General features: G+C 43.3%; 1 protein-coding gene across 3 annotated transcripts in view; it reads right to left on the bottom strand.

Annotated features, from left to right (window-relative positions):
- GRIP2 (glutamate receptor interacting protein 2) overlaps positions 1-25,452 on the bottom strand; it is a 256,936-nt gene that overhangs the window by 133,212 nt on the left and 98,272 nt on the right. For 2 of the 3 annotated variants that reach the window (XM_033071227.1, XM_033071233.2), the window contains exon 1: positions 1,626-1,791. The exons of the other annotated variant lie outside the window; for it this stretch is intronic. In XM_033071227.1, the coding sequence (XP_032927118.1) occupies positions 1,626-1,776 (151 nt within the window). In that variant the 5' untranslated portion in view covers positions 1,777-1,791. Of the gene's footprint in view, positions 1-1,625; positions 1,792-25,452 lie in introns of those variants that run through there. 3 annotated transcript variants of the gene reach the window in all.

Genomic DNA, 25,452 nt, shown 5'->3' with positions numbered 1-25,452 from the left:
TGTGTCATTATTTTTATCAAAAGAGAAAGCAAATAAAGTAACCAGAGCATTCCATCTCTCAGGTCACTAGAGCCTGGAGCTGTGGAGCTCACTAGATGAGACAGTTAGAAGGAAGTGTACTGATTATAAGACTCAGCCATGATGGGACCACATTCCCAGGCTGAGAATCTTAGGGCTGGGACTGAACCTTTCCAGTGACAACTTCCTATTAAAATGATAAAGCAAAATACACACAGGGTTAACAACAGAAATAACTGTCAATCTGTCAGAACTGGTTAATGTTTTCTGCTGCTGCCTCATGTTCTGATACCTGAATATGTTCAGGTTTTAATTTCCTTTCTTATCTGTTGAGCAGTTTCTTACTAAAGATAAGGTAAGAAATATATCAAAAACTTTAACCAAAATTATTTTACTATATTTCACTGGAAAAAATGGTGGCAGAAACAAACAATCTCAGTCTCAGACTCTTAAACTACCTGAGGAGGTAAGAGAGGTGAAAGTCTGGACCAGCTGGAAGCTGAAGCCAAGAGCAGGACAGTCACCAGTGTTGCTCACCATGACACCTTCTCAGGCATCAAGCTCAGAGGCCAGTGCCCACCCCTGCCCCAGTCTGTGTAACCCTGGGCAAGTCCAGTAACCTCTCTGTGTCCCAGGTCTCCAACTGTAAATGAGTTTCCCAAGGTCCTGCAAGAATGGGGTCATTGGATGCTCCAGGATATGGTCAAAAATACAGCTCAACACAATTAGGTGTGTGAAAAAGAAAAAGAGTGATTAAAATGTACAAAACTACAACAATACTATTGCAAACAAGTTACCAAATGTGACGGCAAGAAGAGCATTGACCTACACTGAACCTGAGCATGGCTTCATCCTTAGTGTGGTTTCATAAAGGTTTCATATCCCCTGCACACTAGCAATGCAAAAGGAAGGAAGCTGAGCCTGATGGCCAAGGGCACAGACCTGCACATTTTCCTCTGCTGGGTCACAGCCCCAGCAGAAAGTTCAGATGTGCTGGGGACATGTCAGTGAATGCTCTAAATGATCCTTTTTCATATTCTCAGCATCTTTTTGGTTTTTTGCTGTTTTATACACAGACTAAACACAGAATCATTTTCAATTATATTACAGCCACAGCATCATTTGCATGGATGGTAAGGGTGGATATAATGGACCTGGGTCCAGACCAACTTTGGTAGACAGAAACATGCTTCAGAAAAACAGCAACCTAAATTCATCCATTTCCCATTGCTTTTCTGTTACACAAATATACAGAATAAACATTCAGGCTTAAATATCTGAAAATGCCACCACATATATCAAACAAAATTCTCAATGAACTACGCATTCTCCCTACGTCTCAGGAGCACCATTCTTCCAGAAAGAATATTTCCTTCTCTCCCCACTTCACAAATGTGCAAAATACCACCCACTCAAGCAAGGGAAGGTTTATAAAAGGAAACCCAGGAGTTTCAGCTCCCTGCCTTTGCCACTTCTCCCACCAATATTTTCCACAAAAAGCAGAACAGTAGTGTGTGGCTGTAGGAAGCTCTCCTGTCATGCATAAGCAATGGATCTCAAACAGGCACATTGTCCCAAGGCTAGCAGGAACATTCCTGTTTCCTTACCAGTGGTACAGAGGTGCAGGTGGCACAAACCACCTGGGTCACAGAGTTCCTGGCTCTCCCCTTCCTCCTCCACCCTCAGCTCCTCTCTCCATCTCTTCCTTCTCCTTGATGACTTCTTAAGGATCTTCAAAACCTTGTTCACTTTATTCATTTGGTCTCACAGCTACAGAGAGGGGATAGGATCTCCCCAACTTCTGTGTCTCAGCAGCTCCAGCTCCCAAGGAAGGAGGAATAGCTGGAAGCAGGCAGGTCACTGGGAAAGCGCTTGTGTGTATGTGCGTGTCTCAAAAGCTTCTTTCCACCCAAAGAGAGAGTTTTGGGTGGTGATGGGAGAGGGAGGAGGAGGGAGAGGGATTTCTTTTGCCTCTGTCCATCCACAGCTCTCACAAACAACTAGAGCAGGCATTCCTTCTCCCTGATGACTTGGGAAAGCTCGTAACTCACAGGGGCAGCGGATCCTGTACAGGGTTTTCAATTTCTCTTTTTGACAATACATGCATTCTGGCAGATTTCAAATACTCCTCAGGCAAAAGAGCCAGCATCAGCTCAGAAAAAGCAGTGACTCTTAAAGAATTCTGGCTTCTTTTCAAAGACTAGAAATAGCTAACGCAGACAGCAAATAATATTTGCATCTAGGAGAAATGCTAAATAACTCTGCAAGCTTGTAAGAAAGAACCTGGGCTTTCCTGTTGTCACACAATCGCTGAGTACTTACTTTCTCACCAGCATCTTTGGAAAAAGGCAAATAATTTTTCCAGATTCCTGCAGACACTGAGGCAATGCAAGGTGAAGTGGCTAGTCAAGAACCAATTAATACATCCCTGAAAATAGCTTCTCTTCCTGTTTCAAAAGCTTAGACTCTCTAAACTTTTGAAATAATTTAGAGCCTTTAAATGTTTCTACACAACCCTCTGGCATTTTTGCAAAGACTTTCATGGTCAACAACATGCAGCCTGTAGTATCCACCCAGGGCCGTAGCTGTTCTCAGACACCACCAAATCTCCAAATACAGAGAGTTCAGAGTTGTGTTGCTGCCATCCTGGCACTACAAACCAAGGCATGGACAAGCAGTAAGAAGCGCATTCCCCTTGAAAGACTTAATTTATTATTAAACAACAGTTTTGAGAGTCAGTGGAAAACAACCCTGTGTGCTTGGGAATGACTGCCTGGGAGTCAGATGGGTGACAGGAACAGTGAGGCCCTGAGCAACACAATTTAACAGTGGCATCCCTGCTATTGGTCCCTTCCAGCCTAAACCATATGATTCTGTGACAAACACCCTCCTTTACTGCTGGTTTCTCAGATTTAAACCAGACCATCAGAGATGACCTAAAATAGATGTTTATTAACCCATTTATACCCAAAAGAATTAATAGCAGAAGTAGATTATCTGTTCACTATAGTCAGATCAACCCTCAGCCAACCTACAAAGTTATTTGGTTGCAGGAAGAAGTTGCCTTGGAAAATTATGGAAACTGAGGTAGCTCCTGGCCCAAAGTTTCCCCTTTGTCTCTGCCCTGCAGAAAGAGTCAACACCATCCTATCTCCTACACTGATACCATAGAAAAATCATGATTGCCTTGACTATTTTAGGGTTGAAATATGATTTTTGGGCAGTGACTGCCAGCTTGGAAGAACCCTCCCCAACCAGGCCAGTGGGATTAGTGGAATGGACCTTTGCCAAAAAAACATGTGCAAGGATTGGAAATGGTTGTGCCTGGAAGCAGGACTGAGAGCCTGTTAATATACCTAAAACTCCATTTAAAGTGATATAATTAAGTACAAACCCTGCAGTAGATAGTATTAATGGATGTACAAATTAAGTTACCATACACTTCATTTAAGGCATTATAAATAGGGCCATCACTCTCACTGCAGAGCACGATGCAGCCCACATCCTGCAAAGGGCAGCACAGGGCAGAGCATGGTCACCAGCCACAGCCACTGCCAGCCCTGGGTAACCCACCCAGGGCTGAACTCTCAGCACCCCGACATGGCCACATCAGCAGTGCCACAGAGCAGACCCCGAGTGCAAGATCTGGTGGATGCTTCTCAGCTCATTAAAGCCCTTATTTTCATGAGTCACATCTCCAGAAATGCAGCACCGTGCAAATTACACCACCCCAGGAAATTGTGCTGTTCCCATGCATCACTCTGAGGCATAATTCTCCTACCACCTTTCTCCAGGGCAGGAGGTAATTGCATTGCCTCCTCTCAGCAGTTTACCACTGTCAGCCTTGGCTCAGGACGCAGGAGCAAAGGCAGCTCTGCTGCTGAGCAGGGATCTCCCTGTCTCCCTCCAGGGCTGCACGGATGTGCCTGCTTCCCTTTCCTCCTGCCACAGGCAGCATCCAAATCAGAGCCTGCTCCTGGCAAGAGCTTGTCCCAGTTTGCATCTCCACCATTTGAGGTCTGCCTGCTCTTCCCAGGCACTAAAGTTCCCACAAGTTCCTGGGAGATGGGCAGGGTTCTGGCCCAGCCTCACGCAATGGAAAAAACCCTTTGCAGTGGTTTCCAGATTGGATATCAAGCCGGCAGCAGAGCCCCAAAGGGAAGTAGGAAGCACTAGACAAGCTCAAGGTCCATATTTCCTGCAGGAAAATCCAACCTTGTCCACTCAGACAGTTACACACTTTAGCCACAGTCCTAGTCCCCTTTGCTCAGGCTCCTTCTTTGAACAATCTTTAGCATATTCCTATCCTTCCCTAAATTTTCTTTCACCTCCATCTCACTCCTACTCCAGACTCACTCCCTTCCCTCTCTTAGGCTGTAATCCTTCATGTACTCCTAATTAGTGAGATTTATGACTACAATTCTGTTTTATTTTGATGGTTAATACTAGCACTAATGCTGCTGTCATGTCTCCATAATTAATAACGAGACTAATAGTACAAAACCAATCTAAGAGTCACTTTATTGGTCTTCAATGTCATTAGTTAGAACTGACACAACCAATTCAAGTTGCCATCCATACTGAGTCACTATTCTATAAAAACAAAACACATGGATTTGGGGCCTCACTGTAGCTCAGACTCTCAGACCAGCAAGCGATGCCATACGGGGTCATCTGAGGGCAATATCCTTCTCATCTCATTAATATTTTAGAGAGCTGCTGCAATACAGTGAGCAGCAGGAAAGCAAGACAGTGTGGAGCAATGTAAAAGATTTTGCTGAGATGGGAGGAAGGATACAACCAGCACATCCTCCATGCCTGCAGATGCTCCCCACGCTCAGCCCATTCTGCATTTTCCCACCTGCCAATATAAAAGGCAACAAGCCACCATGAACCACCTTGTAGGCTTCTTTTTCATGATTAAGTAATCACCAGATCTCTCTGTTGTGTAAAGGTTTCTGCTTTATGGCCTGGCTGTTAATCTTGTAGATTGCATTCACACTGCTTTCAAAATTTATTCCACTGTCAGGGCAGCAAGTTGCTGTAGTCATTTGAAGGCCAAAATCACTGCCTCAAAGCACTAAGGATTTAAGAGGTGAAAAAGCCTTCAAAGCAGCTCACTAACTACTGTGAGTACTGGGAACACTTTGGTTTCCATTCAGGTAATCACACTCTTTTCATGTCGTACTCCCACTTAGTTTCACCTATTGCTTCTCACAAATTATCTGAAGCTGTTTGATTTGAGCCAAGATTTGGGTAGAATTTAGGAAGGTTCAACAATAACAGAATAATATTCCTAAGTTAATATAAACTATTTACTTGTCCCTCCTTTTCCAATCAGAGTCCTAAAGTATAGCTGCTATTAAATGTCTTCCAAAGCAAACCACGCCTGTTTCAAATTGTTCTCAATTTAGCAGTTTTATTTTTGTGTTAAATGATAGGGAACAGCATTAGCACAAGGGTCATTATGTGAGTCAGCAGCACGCGGCAGCTGCCTCTTCCCAACATGACTGAGAACAGCCTCCTGCTGCCCTTCATCCTGGCCAATCCTCCTCTTCTTCCTCCTCCTGTCTGATCCCACCCCTGACTGTAGAGCCATTCTATGCCCCGTGGAAGAAGAACCTGCTCCCTAACCAGCAGTGCTGTTCAGTATTTCTCAGCACTGGGACATGCCAAGTGATTTCAAACAGGAAGAAGCCAATACTATTGCCTTGAATTTTTATAAAGCATATATATGGTGCATCTGCCACAAACACTTAAGGGAGGGAGGTTTTCAGCAGGAAGACTCCAAGGAGGAAGGGGTGCAAAACCACAGCCCTGTTTGCCTATGTAGGGCCACCCAAGTCACAGCTGACAGATCTGACAGATTTAAGCAGACCCAACCTGTGGCCAGTGTTTTGGTAGGCAACTCTCAAAAAAACTGAAAGCATTGCTCTCCAGAGATGCTGCTTGGTGCTGGGTTCTCAGAGCCATCACCACTTGCTGCAATGGTTCCAGGAAATCACAGAACACACGGGTCTGCTGCAGCCCAGAGACACCACAGACCCTGAGCAAATGCCCAAACCAGGAGATGCTCCCTGCTCCAGCTACTATTTCACAGGTGAGCCCTTACCTGATCCTTCCCTACTGCATTATATTTTGCTTGCTGCATTGAGTTTCTGTGAGGCTGGAGACAGCACAACATGCTGCAGTTATTAATCACACCATGCAGCACTGCTGTTAGGCTTTATGTCATGAAGTCTTCACCTGCTTTAACACCAATCAGTGGCACTGATCCCCTCTGCAAGTTTCTGCTGATGCCCTGCCATTTCATTTCCTTCCCTTCACTATTTTCCAGCTGTTTCAAAGACCATGAGAAGCTTTTGAGAAGACAACAGCTTGGTGCCTTGCAACTGCTGCATTTCAAGTGAATTATTTTGTGCTTTTGGCTTTATTACAAAATAATAAACATGACAATAAATCAAGGCAAAAGAGAAAGAGAATAATGTTGGAGGTTTGCCACCTGTGTGCAGCATCTTACCAGCTTAACTGCAGCTACAGAAATTAAAGTTGGGGATTTCAGAATCTTCAAGAAATGAAAGAGCACAGACCTGGCAGAGTAATTAAGGACTTAGCCAGCTACTTCCAGCCACTCATACTAAGCTAATGCTTATTTCAAGGGAATGTGGTCTCAGAATTAAAAGTGCCAAAGAAAAAAGGCTTGGTTCAGATGGTTTTCCAGATCTTCACAATTTTAAAAGCATCAGATGCATATTTGGCTTTTTGTTTGTTTATTTTTTTCTGGGGCAGGAAAACACTAGCTGTGCAAAAATACTGGTAAAAGAATAAAGAGTTGTAATTGCTGTAAAGACAACAAAAACCACATAAAAAATTTCAGTGCTTGACAATGGCCATGGTATTGTCAACTGTAACAATAACAATACGGGGAACAAGGAACAGGCTCCAGCCATTAATCAGGGGAAATTAAATTATTAAAAAAGCCTGAGTAAAATATGAGTTTATCTGACTCACACATTTTCTTTTCCAGGTCCTTTTCTGCAATTTCCTTAATTTCTCTCACTTCTTTGATAGTAGTTCACAAGATATTCCAGCACCTGTAATGCCCTTCTGGCCTCCAAAGGTTGCTGTGTGATCATAACAGCACCAATTAAACAGCAAGCCTCACTAGGTAGGGTGAAAGCCACAGCCCTGGAAAAGTGGAGTGACACTTTTGGTGGCATTTGGTGACTGACATGCAATCCCTGGCACTCACAGACACCCAAAAACACACTACAGCCAAGCCCAGGAACATGTTTCCCTTCCACTTTTCCACTGGAAGGGAAAGTGGAGAGACCAACATAGAATTGTTAAAGCAAAACTCTGGGTTCTGTTTTGTGAAAGTTTGAATGCTGCACAATTGGTGCTTTCAGGTAGTGTTTCTCAGGGCTCCCGTGTTATAGCCGCTCTGAAATTTTATTCTGGTGTGGCAAAGAAATCTGGAAAGATGACAAGTCTGATCCTGTGCCAAATGCAGGCTGGCAGACCCCTGACAAAAAGTAAGCTCAGAGAAACACGGAGTTTTTCAGGAGAATAAAGTATCACAGGTGGCTCAGTAGTACCAAGTCTAAAGGGACTGACCCAGTAACCATGGTTTCTAAGTGATGAGGATGATCTCACAGAGGAAGAAAAACACACAGGGTCCAAACTTCTGCTTTTACATGAAATCTTAAGGCTCGTAAATAAAGGACTAGAAAGAAAAAACATTACTGAGAGAGACAACTTAGAGCAAAGACAAGCTACACAAATGGCTTTTAAGACAGGATGACTGGAGAAACATTGGTGGAATGAAACTGGAAGCTGCCCTGCCAGTGTGAGATCAGCCCAAGGGTGTCATGCAGAAAGAGGCATTAAGTGACAGAGTTTGATTGTGGGGTGTGGGACTCAGTCCAAACCCTGGTGAAATACAGCCTGTGTTCAGTGGGCAGTTCCAATGGAAGTGGGGGACTCAGCATCTCAGAAGAGCTAGGAAGGTATTCACTCTGCAGCAGACCAAAGATGTACAAACAGTGCAACATGTTTCAGTGGGATGAGGTGAGCACAGTTTTTTCTCCTACCTCCAAAAATGTACCTGTTCTGCCAGCAAACAGACACTGCCAAACTTCACAGAGAGGCTCTGAGCTCACTGCCTCACAAGGGATTCACACTGACAAATATTGTTATTATTTTCCAGATCAGAAAGCAGTGTCAGGTATGACTGAATAATCAGCTTCTCAAAGACCATTTGCAATAATTGCAGTTGAAAGAGTCCTGGCTGTCTTGCTGTAATCAAGAAATGGAGGCACAGGCAGCCTTTTGCAAGCAGGACATAGCTGAGGCTGTGAGGACCTCTGGTCAGATCGTGGAGAGACCTCAGAGCTGCCAACTGGCCCCAAAACACCCTTCCTTTTCTAGGTAAGGGATCCATGATTTACCACTAGGAGAGGTGAATGGCATTGCTTCAGGACTGTACAAGGTGATGGCCACACTCCATGGTGCCAAGCCAACCCCTTGAGATCAGCAGGACTTTGGCCTCAACCACCAGCTAAAAACAGGTATAAGAGCACATGCACCATCGAGATGCTCTGGGAACTCAAATACATTCAAGCACTCAGATGACACAGTAGTCAGGGCTATGATACAGGGATCTGAGCTTATTTAGGAGGAAAAACAAATCTCACTCTGTCTTTCAAATGGAGGTTTCCTGTAGTCAGGGTTCAGCCTTGATAAGAGCTGCAAGAAAGCTGTTCCCAAGTTTCTCACTGTCTTCCTCCTCTTCCCTTATCTTCTGCCCAGGATCTCAGCTCATGAGCCACAGCATCCTGGCTGGCTCATGGTTCCCTATTAATTGCAGGATCTGCTCACCCTTGAAGCTGCCATAGCCAGTGAGAAGCAGCCAGCTAACTGCTCCTCCAATATCTCACCACCTTAATGTCCTCAGGGGATGCCATTTGGAAATGAAGTCATGGGCTCATTACAGCTGTTCAGAGACTCAGCTCTCCCACTGAGGTTCTGAGGGAATTGAAACAAAATGCTCTGAAAAGATGGCACTGCCAAGCAAAGCAATTCACAGTGGTGCTTCTGGCACAAGATGCCGAGTTCCTCACCAGTACCTTCAACAGTTAAGAAACAAAAGTAATGACACCTCTGGACCCAATTTCCCTCTTCCATTTATTTTTTTCCTCCAGTGCCTAACCCAGGTCAAGCCTAAACATCAATGTGATTTCCACTTGCTCTCTGTCATCAATCTTCCTTTGTTTCCACAGTGAAGTCACGCATCAGCAAAATAGTTAAGGAGGGACATTTCCACACCACATTCTGTCAGTACAGATTATTTCAGTCCCCTAAGCTCCTTGGGGGTGTAATTTGCAAGAAGCCCAAATGAGGCAGATGTTTAAAGCCGTAGGCTTGTGGAGGCAGGCATTACTAAAGCCTGTCACCAGCAGCAGTGAAGTTTAGCATATTCTCCCCAGACATTTAGGTTCAGTCCTGTAATCACTACAAATATACTCAGGTGAAGTTGAAGCTCTTATTGAAAAATAATCACTGCACAGCAGCTCCAAACAAACAACAGCTCTTGCTAAAAAACTTCACAACAGTAAAAGCTCTCTGGATTCTATCAGGAAAAGCTTTCAGCTCTGTGGTTTCCTCATTTTTCCAAAACAAGCTAAGTCTGGCTGCTTGCAAGGAGTTGGCAGCCCAAAAATAGGACTTGGTACCAGAACTTCAGGTTGGAAGTAAAGGAAAAGACAAACGGGTATGGGAATGAGGAAATGAATGAGTAGAGAGAGGAGGAAGAAAAGTAAAGGAGATTTCTGATTAAATGTGTGCTTTTCCAAATGACTGACAGACTTTAAGAGAAGTTTGATAGAAGCAGCTCCATTTTCATGAATGTCCAGGGGAACCTTGCTACCGGCTGGCTCTGCTGTGTTTCTGCAAATTTTCCATGTCCACAGGTGCCACAACATAGATAATGTTCAGAAACCAAATAGTTTAAGGGTTTGTCAGGAAAAGTTCAACAGGGAAAAGAAAGGAGGGATGGGATGGATATCAGCCTGTACAAGGAATCTGGACCAAATGGCTGGAGGCCAAACAAGAAGGGCCCGCAGTTGTGTTTTCTCTTCATATGCTACAAACACACTCCACACTGGCCAAGCAGCCTGCTCAGCCCTGTCTGACACTTGCAAGTTCATCCCTGGCCTAGAAGCACAGGGATCCATTGCCCCAGCAACCGCAAATTTGACTTGATGTGAATTTCCTCACTCTCCTACCACCTCCCACTACGGAACTCAAATGAAGCTGATAAGAATAATGCCAAGTCCAGTTCCCACAGAAATATCAGGCAGCAATCTACTCTCCTGGAAATACATTTCAGTGTTTTCATAAGGCATACACTAAAATTTCAACTTCCTGGGAAAATTTTAAAGTTTAGATGCATTCTGATTTAGAATTCATTTTTGTCCCTCAAACCTCAAGAATGATTATGGAAATCAGTTTCTCAGTGAGCTTTAATGTAAATAAGCAAATAAATGCAGTATCTCAAAAAAATTCCTAAATCTCACTTGTTTCCTTCAAAACTACCCATAGCAATGACCTCTTCAGAATAGAACATGCTGCATCCATTTCAAGGGAGTCTGGAAAATGCCCTTGTCCTAATGAAAGAGAAAGCTAAACTTTTGAAAAACAAGAATAAGAGTCCATGGCAGTTGAGACTCATTATCACCAACAAACAGTCCCAAATGGTGTATTTCAAGGTTTCTGTCTGACTCAGCTGTCAAAACCTGCCATCCCAATCAATGCTTGTAAGAGCACTTGCACACAGTGGGGCTTCAGCCAAGTCAACAGTCCAGCTCTTGGCAATTAAACAGAACCATCCAGCATACAAAAAAGACCAGTATTACTTAAAGATGTGCTGGGTAAGACCTACACATGGAAATACTGTTTCCAAAAAATTCATCCATTGAAAATTATTCTGGAAAAGAATGGGGGAGTAGAGACATAAGTGAAGAGGAACAAAGAAATATTCATAAGTTTGGGATGAATCCAAAAACTAATTTAACAGATGAGAGATTCCAAGGGAGAAATTGAAAAGGCAAGCGGAATAGCATTCAAAATGGCTTTTTTATATTATTATTATTAGAGGGTTCAGAAAACAAATGCAGCATAATGATTTACCTGAGAGTGGGAGTTTTTTCTTCTACTTTTTTGCTGGCTAAAAGTCTTATTTAAACACTTTGAAACCTCCAAACCTCATCTATCACGGGAAGAGGAGGATGTTCTTGTATCTCTCCATTACACAAGCCACCAAATGAGAGGAAATGAGAGGCCTCCAGGTCCCTCATGGAAGGAGCAAAGCCAGCTCCTGCTGCCAAGCCACCTTGCTTAGCCTTGGACACAACACCTCCATCTGCTGTGCCCCTCTCCAAAACAGATGTGCAACATGCAGGGGCCTCCTCAAGCCGTGTTCATTAAACACCAGCCAAATAATTTAAAATACCTCAGCTGAAAATTGCTCTGTGGGGTGCTGGGAATGGCTGTGTTGTCACTGGCTGCAGTCCCTGATAAGAGCTGATGGACAGAGTCCTGAGAGGGACCATGAGAAATCCTTGAGCCCAACAAGCCACCCCATTGCAGCACAGCATGACAGCCTCATGCCTCCTTCCTGTGCCACCAGCAAGGCATTAATTCCTGGTGGAACAACAAGCTTATCAAGTAATCTTGACAAAAAGCATTAATGACCTTGCCTTTACTCATGCCAAGACATTCTTAATGTGTATAAGCACTGCGAGCAATCAACACAGCTAAAAACACAAGCAAGAAAACCCCAGTCAAGTGGATATCACTCAGTTATTCCAGAGTTTCTGACAGCATCCCATTATGTCAGGCTGCATTGGGTAAGGTCACATAATCCATCATAACCTGACTTAATGAGGCAATTAAAAACAAATGCATTTCATGGGCAAACTACTTGCTATGCAGCCCTTTTCTTATTCCACTTGGCTTCACAATTTCTTAGGGGCAAAGAGTCCAAGACAAACTAAAAGGAGTAAAGAAGCTATTTATTTAACTTCCTTTCAAGTACATAAAGCATAAAAGTGATACTCTCCTTCAAACCACAGGTAAATAGCTACATACCTGAGGTGAGTGATACCAGAAAGGTTTCTTCAGACCTGGACAGATCAAAAACACACAACAAAAGCATTTTGATCCCTTATTTTCTTTTTTCTTTTTCACATAACATAAGGGCAGGATGACAGCTAGGCTCTGCAGAAGGGTTGAAGCAGAACAATAAATTCCAAAAGCATCACCACAAATTGGTACTGCCAACCCACAGAGTTCTGTCTCCACAGCAGGAGTACCCCAACCTGAAGCCATGGCATGCCTGGAAATGCAGGGGTTTGTTATTTTTTTTTTTCAGTAAGAATAGTACAGGAGGCTCTTCACTTGCTCCTGCACCTACCTCTTATAAAAGACACAGCTCCAGCTAGAAGCACTTTGCCTACTTGGAGCCAGAGAAAATTTTCCTTTCATGTACCAGCCCTGTGTGTTGGTACATCAGCAGGTAATCTATTTTTCCTGTAGTGGATTATTAGTCAGCACAAGAGAAAAGGTAGCAAATTATTTGGGTTGACCACCTGAGATTCATTGTGCTTTTCCTCTTTTCTTTTTCTTTAAAAAAAAGCCCACACACGTTGGATCCTGCTCCACTGCCTTATACTGGACTCAAGCAGAGCTCCCCTCACTGTTTGTGACTTTTGGATAAACACAAACAGCAGCACAGCTGCTCAGCTTGTCCAGCTTACCACAAGTTGTGTTTCAGGCAATTACAAGGGGAAGATTTAACTTGTCAGAGAGGAAGATGCAGCCCCCAGGTGTATCCATCACTGCAGTGGGGCACACCAGCAGAAAAGCCCCTGAGGCACAGGTACCTCTTTCTGCACTGCCATGTAATCAATGGTGAGAGCTCCCAGCTGATCTGCTGGGTCATTTACTGCTATCAGAGGTGACACTAATGCACTGCTCAAAACTCCTTGGAGACATCCCCAGCTTCTTCCTCATCCTAAGTAGCTTGAAAGAAGCAAACCTGGCACTTCCAGCAGCCAATGCAACACAGACTCCAAAGTGACCCCAGGGCAGGCAGAGCATTCATACATGTACAGTATGGACACCACAGGTTACACAAACAGGAGCTACACAGCCACAAAGAATGTCACTCTCCAAAAGGTGACTTGGACAACTCTGTGCTGATACAGCTGGGAACAAACTGTTTTGCTTTTTAAAAGCTGAGGCATCTTCTAACATTTGCTGCTAGCCCTGGTAATTTTTTTCTTACAGAATCCAAGTCCTCCCAGACAGCTGGCTGGCCAAACCCAGGTTCAACAAAAGGAGCTGCTTTGGCCACAAATGACTATTCAGGTATCCACTGTTCAAGACACATGAAGGACACTTGATAGGAGGAGGGATGGATATGCTCATCCTTTGCAGAAAAGTCAAGTACTTTGTAGCAATTGGAAAAAATAAGTTTAGTTCACCATGATCAGGGAGACAGAAGAGATGAAAGGGAAGCTTTACTCCCTTCCTGCAGCCAGACCAAGGCTGTGTCCCTCCCCACTTCAAACCACAAGGAGGGTGGAAAGTCAGTCTGTGCATCACAAAGGGTGGAAAGAGCTGCAGCCCAGCACAGAGCACTGCAAATTTCCATGGATGTACAGCAACAAGGCCAGCACAGTTGCACATGCAGTACACAGGGACTATTAGCAGAACAAACTGTGAAAGCAATGTATTCATTTCCCTAGCAAAGTAGTTACTGCATTCATTTTGCCAAAAAAAAAAACCACCCTACAAAACTTCAAACAAGCAAGAATTCCTGAGTCCTCAAAAAAATATATGCTCATGGTTATTGAGTTGGGTGACCTGAAAACCACCTTTCACTCAATGGAGAAATGGGATTTTTATAAATACATGTATCAGCAAATGAATATTTAATGTTTTCTGTGCATATCAATGTTCAAGGTCTGCAATATTTAAACTATCAGACTTGTCAGAAAATGTAGTAGCCATGAGATAATTACATCTCTGGGGTATTTTGATGCATAAAGGGCAATCAAGTGCTTGTATTATGTCAAGATTGTGATTATGTGAACCAATTCCAACATCATACAGAAATAAGTTATAGTCAGTAGAAAAAAAAAATCCAACAGGATGGCCACTCTATAGCTTCCTTGGTTCAAAATAATAGTATGTTTTCTCATTAGCAAAAATAATTATACCACTGTTGTCATTGCAACTGACACAATATTTGCATCAGAAGCTGCTTTCCCCAGTAAAATACATTACTTAACATACAAGTTCTCAGCCTAAAATATGTTTTCTCCTGTTTATCCCAAAATGTAGAGCCAATTTTACTTCTAGTCAGAAGGAAACCATTTCTAAAGTATTCCCCTTCATCCTTTCTGATATTTCTGAATAAAAATAAACATCCCCTGTCAGCAAAATGCTAACATAAGTGCTTTAGGAAGAATTCAGCCATCCTTAAGTCCTTTGATGAATCAGGACCTAAGACTTTTTTAGATATCATAAGCCTAATTCTGCCCTCTCCTTTTATGCTGGTGTCAGTCTAGACTAACCTCATTCCCTTTAAGACAGCTAAATCCAGACTGACATCAGCACGGTCAGACCCAGGCTCCTGCTCTTCTAAAGGCCTTCTCACTGCAAAATCTAAATAAAATTTGTTGAAATAGCAAATATCTCACTTGTCCAGCAAAGTCCTACCTTGCAGGTTCACCCTGCACGTGGGAATACCTGACAAGACATCACCCACACGGAGATTTGCCAGTGCTGTGGACTACTGGAAAACATTTCACAATTTAGGATTGCCACTAAGCTGAGCCATGTGGGAGGTTCATTTTTATGCAAGGGGAAAGCAGCAATGCCACAACAGATGTCAAAGCTTTGCCAAGCCTTTTTTCCACGGTGGATCTAGAGGGAAGGGTCTGCACAGAGGATGGCAATGTACCCCCTACTCCTCCCTGTGCTGCCCCAGGGATTTCCAGGGGCACAATCAGCTTCCCATGCCAGGGGAGAGCAACGCAATCCACGCCACTGCTGAGCCACAGACAGGGGGGGACACTCATCAAGAGGCCCAGAGCTGGGATTTCCACCAGTGTTTCTCCCAGTCTTTATAAATAAAGGACTTACAGCAAATTGATACTTCCCATCCCTTTCAGGGTGATTTTCACTAACCTCCTACAGTCATAACTCACACCTCGAGAAAGGGAGAAAGGATTTACGGGAGTTGTGTAGGAAAAGAAGCAAACAAACAAACCATTTACAGCTACCTATAGCAACAGGACAGATTGCAAGTAGCAAAAAAGAACAGCCAGAGTGTCACCCCTGAGATGGTTTGGAGACCATTTTTAAAAACCACAAGACTAGGACAAATCATCTTGGAAACTGAGATTGTAATCTCAGTGGGTTTCTACCCAGATAAATAAAGCTAATAAAAAGGACCAAGCAGAACCCAGGAAAATTAGCAGATGAACAAAACTTGCTGCTAACTGCCTCTGTTATATTCTTTACCTTTGATTCAGGATCAATTCTCAAGGGCATTTTGTGCAAAGAATAATAATTTTTAAATAATTTTTTAAAATCACCTGTCAGAACAATGAGCAGGATCCAAAGCAGGATCACATTGTTGCTGTGAGCAAGCATCACAGAAAAATCAATGTTATTGCAGAAAAATGCTCACTCTCTTAGAACTGTTTTGTATGGGGAAGGCATAAGATGACTTGGTTTCAAAAAAAAAAAAAACACAAAAAAAACCCCTCACCTTCTTGTTCCCTCCCCACTTGCAGTTTGCTCAATAATTGAGTTGAGCAAACAAGTTTGGGACTCATCCTGCAAGATGCTGAGCAGCTCCTGTGACGTACCAGGGATTGTGTGTTAAGACCTCATACCCCTAATTAATGACTAATTAGAACAGTAAAGTATTCTGCCCTGTCAAATGAAGAGAGTCCAGCTGAGATTCAGCTGGACAAGTGATATGCACTCAACTTGCTGGAAAAGCCTGCCTTGTGTGGAGGGGGCTCAGAGCATGATTAAGCAAGGCACCACCGTGCCAGGACACAGGGAACCTGATCCACTGGCAGACAGGCTGGCCCCAGGCAGCTCCAGGCTGCCAGCTCCCACTTCTCTGTGCTCAGAAAGCCATGAGCAAACACTGTCACAGCCCTGACCACTCAGACAGATTGCTCATAAAAACCACATGAAACAGAACCCGGTGCGAGAATATTAAAACTATAAACTGCATGATGAAAGCCCTGTGAAATACACATTTAAGGGGTTTTATTACTTTAATTCAGCCTCTGAGTACATAAATATGAAAGTGCACGTTTTTAATTATAGGATATGTACTATTTTTAACCCAGAGTCATCTCCTTTCTGTTCAGTGGTTTAATGGTGATAACCAAAAGGCAGCAGTCCTTCCACACACCAATGAATCTACAGATCCAGGGGCCTCTCAGAGCCCAATTCACCTCACCCCAATAAAGGCTGCTCTAAATCCAGCATCCCATGGTCATACTTCCTCTATAACAGTAAATCACTGTAGCATCCAAGCACTTCACAACTACTATGAAATTGAACTTCCTCTTGAGAAATGAGAAGGTTTCTGGTTTCCAACAAGGTCCTGCCACAAACAGCCAGAAAAGATGTTTCTTCTTCAATGTTCCATTTCAATTTTCAAGAAAAGAAATAAAAGAAAGTTTCACTTTGCCCTTCTTTTGGCCAGCAGCTCTGCAAAGAGTCTGTAAGAAACAGCTGTGTGGGGAATGGAGCAGATTTAGAGATCTTGCACTTCATCGACACAGAGACCATAGAGTCTAAGATATCTTGGTTCTGTGCATACAACTAAACAAGTTTTTCCCTCTGATGAAATATAGGCCAACACGTTCCCCTTGCTCTCTTCCCCAAGAGGCACAAAACGTTAATTCAGTCGTTTCATTAATTCAGACTTTACACATCAAAGTGAATTGCTCTGGGTTTGCTTCTGGATGGGACTGAAGATGTTCCAAACACCAGAGCCCAATGGGAGAGGGAATTTTAGACCCAGTGTGAGTCCAGACACCCACATGGACAAGGACTGCATGAAAATCAAAAGTTGCACAGGTGCAGGCAGGAGCATGGGGGGCAGCCTTTAAAGAGAACAAGTCTAAGTTCACATCAATCTCTTCTTTTTACAATTCACTTTTCTATGACAATGTCATGCTAGAGGCTGCTTGAGCCCTGCCCTGCAGCTCTCAGGTCTCACTGAGTTTCCCAACTCAGTGAAAATATTACAACAGTAAATTCACACACCACTGTGCCTGCCCCTCCTCCCAAATCATGGGAGACACTGCATGAGGAAAAGCTCTGCTACTGCCTCAGAGGGACAGGGGGGACTCAGCAAATGGAAAGGTTAGGGGAAGACACACAGGCAGATCTGGAAAGCAGGGAAATCCAAACACGTGAAATTCATTTATCACAGAAAAGATGTCAAGTATGAAAAAAATGCAACACATCTCACTTCTGTGCTCTCAACAGGCTCCATGTGCAGGCTACACGTCCTGAGCTGTGCTCTGCACTGCACTGCTCAGTGCTTGGATGGTACAAGAAAGAGGAAAAGCTGAAAAAACCTAGAAACAGGGAAGTTTCTTAGAGTGAAAAACCAGTTTCTTCCAGGAGACCTCTGAGCTCATCATCTGCCTTTCTACAAGAGGAGAAGCCACATTGCCTGTGCTGCAGGGAGGTCGCTGCTGTCCCTGGTGCAAGCCCCAGGCAGTGGTTGCACAGCACTGAGGCAGCATTGCAGGCACAGCAGCTGCTCCACCTGTAGGAGCAGGACTGTGTGAGTTACCTTCAGTGTCCCCACCACTGTGTCACTTCACAAAAGCCCTCTTGGTTTCTGCAGCCCTCCTTCCCCTGCCTTACCCCCTTTGGGATATGCAAAGCTTCTGCTGGTGGTACAGTTCTCAACCTCTGCATATGAAGCTTTTAAAGAGCTAAAATTCAGCTCCTGGAAACAGCACCAGCCTAAGATCCTATATTAAAACCTAGATTTTGTATTCAAATCCTCACTGCTGCCCTCCTGAATTGTTACACACCCAACAGCTGCATCTTTGTAGGGCAGGATTTTTTATCCTTTAAGAGTAACAATGACTTTGTAAACACACGTTTGTCCCACCTAGGGACAAAACTTATATGACTTCATCACTTGACCAACAGCAAAATATAGCAAGGAGAAAATAGAGATCCTCCCAGAACAGCCTCATGGGCAATGCACTCAGCTGTGGTGAGAGAGTTTTAAGCTTGTATCTGACCAGTTTTACTACAGTGAGTAGAACCTGAATTTCACACAAATCATGCACAGTTCCTGTGACAAGTTTTTGCACATTTCAGACTCCCATCGCTTCAGTTTGACCTGTAATGTCACTTAAAGCACAGACTCACTCCCAAGCACATCTACTCTCAAGTTTCATCACATCACCACCACATTCTCTGCAGTTCACTCTCATGGAATAACATGAGTGGCAAAAATACAGCCAAAGAAATAAGGTTTAAAAATTCACAGAACAGATGAGGGGCAGAAAGCAGAAATAAAACCTCAAACCCCCAAAACAATACTATAGAAGGAAGGTGACCATGAAACTGAGAACAAAAGCTTCAAGGACTATGTTGAAATGATCACATTCTCCAAGCTCCCTCATCAGAGTTTCCCAGCTTTATGTAGAAATAAGAATCTCTATTCTAGAGAGCTGAACCAAAGGTTGAATCAGGGAAGACATTTCACACTGCAAAAGTGGAATTTTCAGAAAACACAGAAGAAGGAAGAAAACAAGTATGACTGGGAGAAGTAATTAAGCATTTTCAATCAAATTTGACATTTGGCATCTGCTCAGGTGTCTGCCGAGACTTGCTTTGTTTCCAGTTAATATGTATGACATAATGTGATTTAGCCTTTGGCTAAATAACTCTCGAGAGCCCACACTCAAGGAGAGAGACAGGCAGGCTCAGGGGTGGGAGGGAGGAGATGGACAGTGTCTTATTTACTTTGCTTTTAATGATGCAGGGTGTCTGGCTGCATAGCACCACATGCCAGACAGACGTGCCAAAGAAGCAGCACAGCCTCATCTGAACTGGATTAGGCCCTGACTAAACAGAGTGGCTGCAAGTGAGGGCAGCACTGAAGAGATTATTCTGCATACAAGGCTCAAAAAGCCTTGCTGTTACTGGGGATGTTCTACACTATGAGATGGTTGGAATGAAGGAATTGGCCCCACAATTGATTACATACATCTTAAAGTGAGCAGTTCTCTTTGCTGTGTAAAGCCCAAAATTTTCCAGATTCTAGCACTGAGCTTTGCAAACCCAAGGAAACATAAACTATGCCCCAGCTTAGTGCAGAAACCTAGGGAAGCACAAGTTCTGCCCCATAGGCCATGACCTTCTCTGCATTTGTTTGGGAGGTTGATCCAGCCCTGCCACATCAGAAGGAAGCAGCGCCTCCCAAACAGCCCAGCAGGTACTTGCAGAGACCAGGGCTTCCCACAGGAGGATGAAAGTGATAGAGCCATGTTATGACCTTACAAGACACCCAGATGAAGAAAAATGACCAACCAAGAAGATTGCAAATGAGGCTCTTGTCATGAGGAATAAAGGTGAGCCTTGGGAAGTCGCCTTCCTCAGCACTCACAGGAGAATCATCTGGAGCAGAGTCTGGTGGTCCAGGCTTATTTTGCCAAGGTGTAAATTGGCTGCCAGTTCCTGTGCTCCCAGTCTGTGGGATGGGCATGCTGGACTTAGCAGCCATTCAGCCCCCAGCTGTACTCACAGCCCCATTCCATTCACTGCACCTCCTGCCCGTGCTGCTGGGTTTGCAGGTGCCTGTTCCTTATATCTGCTCACAGCAGTGAGGTACTGAAGCATCCCACATCCCCCTCTCTCACTGCTGACACATGGAATGCTGTCCCCCAACACAGAGACAGCTAATTAAAGCAGTTTTTCTTAATCTTTACTCTCTCCTTGCTCATGCCAACAAGTTGTGCCATCCATATTTATGACTCCAGTTTTTCAAACACAAGGGCTTCTGGAACAGCACGAAAGTATTTTTTCTATGGCCCACAACTATGTAAAAGGAGCCAGCCACAAACCCAAGGTAGACTTGAGGCACAAGTGCCCAAAACACATGTACATCTTGGAACAACAGCATTCACCAGTGGTTGAGATGTGAAAGAGAAAGGAATAAATCATGATAAAAGGGAGACGCACAGGATTTGCTCTGAGGTGCTTACTGCAGGCTAAACTGACAGCATCTGCCCCAAGCCCTGCTGAAAGTGTCTTTCATCTGGGTTTGTGTTAAATGTGTGATTCTATTTACATACATCCAACTAATTCAATCAAAACTGAACTTTAAATTGGTCCTCAAGGGAATCCTTGAAAATACTTTTTATCTTCGTGCAGAAATGAAGATTAGAAGGAAAACTGGGTTGAAGAACTGTCTTCCCAAGCAGCTCAGACTGTAAAACTTGCTAGCAGCAGAACCTGCCTTGGCTTTAGGCGGGGTCACAGCTCAGGACACAAACACTGAGCACCAGCAAGGGAAGGACAGAGGCTTTGACACTCAAGGGCTGAGCTGACAAGTGGAAATGGTCATGTTCATACTCGTGAGGTCCTGCTGCAGAGGGGCCCAGGCAGGACACCTCTCCTGCCTTCAAGGTACCATTCTGTCACTCACCTGACAGAGTTACAAGACAAAAAATTTGAAAAGGCACAGAAGTACTAAAAAAGGAGATCAACCAGTGAGTTAAATCCCACCTCTTATCCTTTGTGAAGCTTTGCTCTTCCTAAGCAGTGCTGAGCTTCCCCAACCCTTCTCAAAGTTCAGAGCATGATATTTTCTTTTCATCCACAGCATGCTAAGTTACACAAAGAACCACTTTCCCTTGACTGCTCTTTCTTAACACTGAACTACACTTCAGCATGCAGTAACTCTGCTGGGCTGGCAGTGTGGCAAGATAAACTTTATACTGTGGCACATGTGGCAGCAGCAAGAGACAAACCCTTGGTGCCTCACCTGCCACGACCAAGGCTGATCTTCAGCACCAAAATCCCACTTGCTCTCAGTCCTTTGCCTCTGTCCAGTATGTCTAGTCATCCTACATAGATTTGTCCACACAGGAACAAGTGGAGACTACCATGACACTTGATAAAAAACACCCAACAGCCCCATTATTGTGAGGGCCTTTTCCTGTGAATAAGCTGGTGACCTAGACTGAAAAGGCAGCAATTCAGCTACAAATCTCTCAAAACAGTGATTATGGTATTCAGTTAAATTTATGTGTTACAACATCGCCACTTTTTGATGCAAATTTGCCATCCTTGTACATATATATCCTTAGAAACTCAGCTTGCCTTCACAAAAGACAACCTCTGGATCACAGGATAATTTTTGAGCAATTTTGTCTAGCTACAACAGCATTTCCAATGAAAGAAACACAGGGGTATTAATGCTAGAAAAGCCTCAGTTAAAAAGAGGTTGCTATGCTAAGCAGTGTGGTATTTGGGCCAGCTGGAAAACAACAGGAACAAAACCTTCTAACAGAAAGGAAAGACAATATTGGTTGAAAATAGTTCATACAGGGAAAAATACATCTCCTTTTTTTTCTGGTAGGCTTAGTGTAGGGTTTTCTGTGTAAGATGCTGATGAAAACTGCTACTGACTGACATAAATTCTACTTTTTTCACATTTCCTTCTAAGAACAACAATGAACTAAAAAGGACTTGACATCCAAACAACTACCTAATCCTCTGTTGAATAAATCAGCAACTGTCCAACACAAAGATTAACTGAACTTTGCTGCTTTCAGCAGTGGGACAAGAGGATATCAAGCAAAGAGAGCAGGTGTATATGACTCCTGCAAGAAACCTCTCAAGTTCTAAACGATCTTCTTTTCTGTGTTCTTCTCAGTCTGAACTTGACCAACACATCAGACACTTCTCCCAGCTATATGGAAAGATCTGTGAAGGTCTGCACAAACCTCCTGCATTTATAGTAGTCTGTGGAAGGAATTCTACAAGCTCACTGTGAATCACCTCCATTGGTAGAATTTGGCCCACTAACCACCATAAAGCATGTATGGGTTGAGATGCAGTATTCTGTAATGGCCTTAAGCAAGAGTGGTTATGAAAAAGAAGTCAAATAAAATTTGCAATGCTGAAATCATAAAGGAAGAGACAAATGCATTTAATGAAGTACAACTGTATTCCCATTACCATTAAATTTTATTGCATTTCTTTGAAAGTTAGGATGACACAAAGCAGCTGACTTCTGCAGAAAAAAAAGCATCATATGATGGAATTTTGGGACTGAAACCTTATAATGCACAATTTCTGGTCATTAGCTAAATAAAAGCATATTGAATTCCTTAATCACTATGAAGAAGTGTAATAAAGACAACAAATTGCGACAGATCTTGTCAGTTGGATCAAAAAAACTACAATAAACCAAACCCACCACATCTGCAGTGGCAGATTCTCTGGGAGCTAAAAAATTCCTGTGTTACCTCGTTGGGATTCAATGGGAAAACAAAAATTGGTAGGATCACAGCAAGAGTAAAGCACTTCACTGCTCTGTAGCCAAGGTAAAAATACCCCATCCCTAGAAGGGTTCAAGGCCAGGCTGGATGGGGATTTGAATAACCTGGTCTAGAGAATGGCATCCCTTCCCATGGCAGAGAGGTTGGAACTGGATGCTTTTTAATGTCCCTTCCAATCCAAACAATTTTATGATTAAGATGCTCTTATCACTGACTGAGTAAGAAGATCCCTTACCCATCCTCTGTTAGCTCTTGCAACAGACTCATCCTCAAGTCTTCCTCATTTCTGCAGCAGCTGCTGACCTATTTAGGACTCTGATTAGGACTAGACCCAACCAGAACTTGCAACCAATACAAGCACTTCAAGCCACTCCAGAAATTTTGGATTCAACCAGCATAGGCAGTGATTATGGGGGCCTGACATTGCTACTCATATCTGATTCCATCTGCTAAATGCATCCCCTGGTGTTGTTAAATCATCTGGGAGATTACACAGAGCACTTTCCATGGTGATTTCGGAGTGCAGCAGAACAGAATGTCAGTCCTGAAGCTGGCCTGAAGGAAACTGGTGAATAATGCAGCTGACATCTCCCCATGCTCAGCATCACTTCCCTTCCCTCTTGTTGGCCTATCCCTCTACCTGTAGGGCTTCTTGCTGCCCACACTAACCCACCAGCATTGCTGCCCCATCACTTTCCAGTCACTTCAAATCAAGAAAGGTTCCCAGGTTGAGCTTTAAAGAGGCAATATGCATTGCTAATGACACAGCCTCCCCAAGAACTTTTCTGCAGAGGATAGTGCATGTCCTTAGTCCCAGAAGTGGGAAGCTGCAGAGAAATCTTACCTCTTATCTCATTTGGTCTTTGCACTTTGTGCCTGTATCCCTGTACCCTGCAGGAATTTAATACTGAGCCCAAGGGTTTACTGATCATCTTGCTTGCAGAGTAAAGGATATCCTTGGCACATTAAGGTAAAGCAGTCAGACCATTAGCTTACCTCTAAAATGGAGGTAACTCAGATTTCCAATGAGTCATTCCCAAGATACAATGCTCCCTTTGACAACCTGTCTGTTCCCAGCACCAATTCCTACAGAGCTGTCATAGCATTCAGACAGCTGCCATTGCACCAAGGACAAAGGAAAACCAAGCTAATCATTACATATTTATACCACATTCCAAAGAGAGATCAAAGAATATATTTTACTTCCTGTTTCTAAGAACCAGAACTGATGAGAGAAACTTCTCAAATCTGCCAAGTGATTTGCCAAACCCAGAGACACCATACCCTGGACTTGGTGGTGTTCCAGTGCTCACCCTCAACACAGCCCCACAAGTATTTCATGTCAGGTTTTGACAATCAACATCTTCCACGAAACTAATAAAAAAGTAACTTAAAAAAAAAACCTCCAAAACCCAGTTTCCTGACTTAACACAATAACTTAACTGACCAGTACTGTGCAGAAGCTTTAAACTGATTCTATTTTAAAACTAAGGCATTCAACTTCTACTGTCAAACATACATCTTAAGAATTATATAAAGCCCATGTGAAAGTCTAGAGGAGACTGCAATCATGTTATTTTACTCAATCCAATTTCTATCTGAACACAGTTTAGAGACCACAGTCTCAATCTAACATAGCAGGCAGTGGCAAAGTGGATTGCTTCTGCTGTGTCTCCAGTCAAGTTTATTACTGAATAGCTATATACAAACAGAATAATTGGCAATGATTTTTATTTCACTTTTTATTTTTTATAAGACAAATGAACAGAAAAATAAAACCTTCTCTATTTAGAAGGTCAATTAGATCAGGCTGGGGAAAAGAAAAATAGATCAAATTAAGACATTATTTTAACAGTTTCCCTTAATGCTTGCTGTTTGTTTCTGCACAAATTGCTGCTTTTAAATCTCTCTGTTCTCCTGTCCCCCCTTTCCAGCACAAGTTACTTTACTAATCCTGTACCCAGCACACACAATGTGAGGATGCTGCTCTGCAGCTGAATGGTCCCATCACTATTTTCTGTATTTGGAAACCTTTTCTCTTTCAGAACATCTGGTTTCAGCTTAAAACCATGTTCTGAAACATGCTGAATTGAATTCCTGGGGAAGTGAGCAGAAGCCAAATCCACTTCACTCCTCCATCCATCATGATCCTGGGCTAGAACACAACACCCCTCTCCCAGCACTCTACTTCCTAGGAACAGATCCCCCTCCACAGCTAACTGCCCATACTTAAAGTTTCAGTTTGAAACCTGCTCTGGCCACATGCAGATGACCTCTTGTTAGTGGGATTTAGATATCACAGCTGTAACTCTGAGCTCCCCTCTCCCATCACTGCAGCTGCTATTCACACAGTTATTTTCCTCTCCTCTGAGTAAAGCTACCCAACTGCTATTACATCAATATGGAGACCCTCTGACTTCTATATTACACTTACATTGTGGCTATTATTTGCATGTTTATTCTTTCCTGTGGGTATAGTTACCTGATACTATTATCTGTGTAGTTAGTTATATCTTCCTAAGGGTGTACTTACTTCGCCATCTGTATTTAAATCATCTTCCACAGCTGTAGTTACACTGCCAGATTTATATAAATAGTGTGGTTACAGTCAAGTAGGCAGTGCTTGCAGTGCTGCAGTTATTTATACAGCACAAGGATCCCATGGTATAAATACCTCGCTCAGAGGCTGTTGCACTGCTCTGTGTATAAATAATTGGTGGGAAGGTGGCTCCCAACCACATGGCTCCTACTTCAGAGCACAGCACAGAGAAGGGAGACAGCAAGGTAT

The sequence above is a fragment of the Catharus ustulatus genome, chromosome 13 (assembly GCF_009819885.2).
Source record: "Catharus ustulatus isolate bCatUst1 chromosome 13, bCatUst1.pri.v2, whole genome shotgun sequence".
Classification (NCBI taxonomy): Eukaryota; Metazoa; Chordata; class Aves; order Passeriformes; family Turdidae; genus Catharus; species Catharus ustulatus.
The sequence above is the reverse complement of the archived record's forward strand: the minus strand, read 5'-3'. Positions and strand labels throughout refer to the sequence as shown.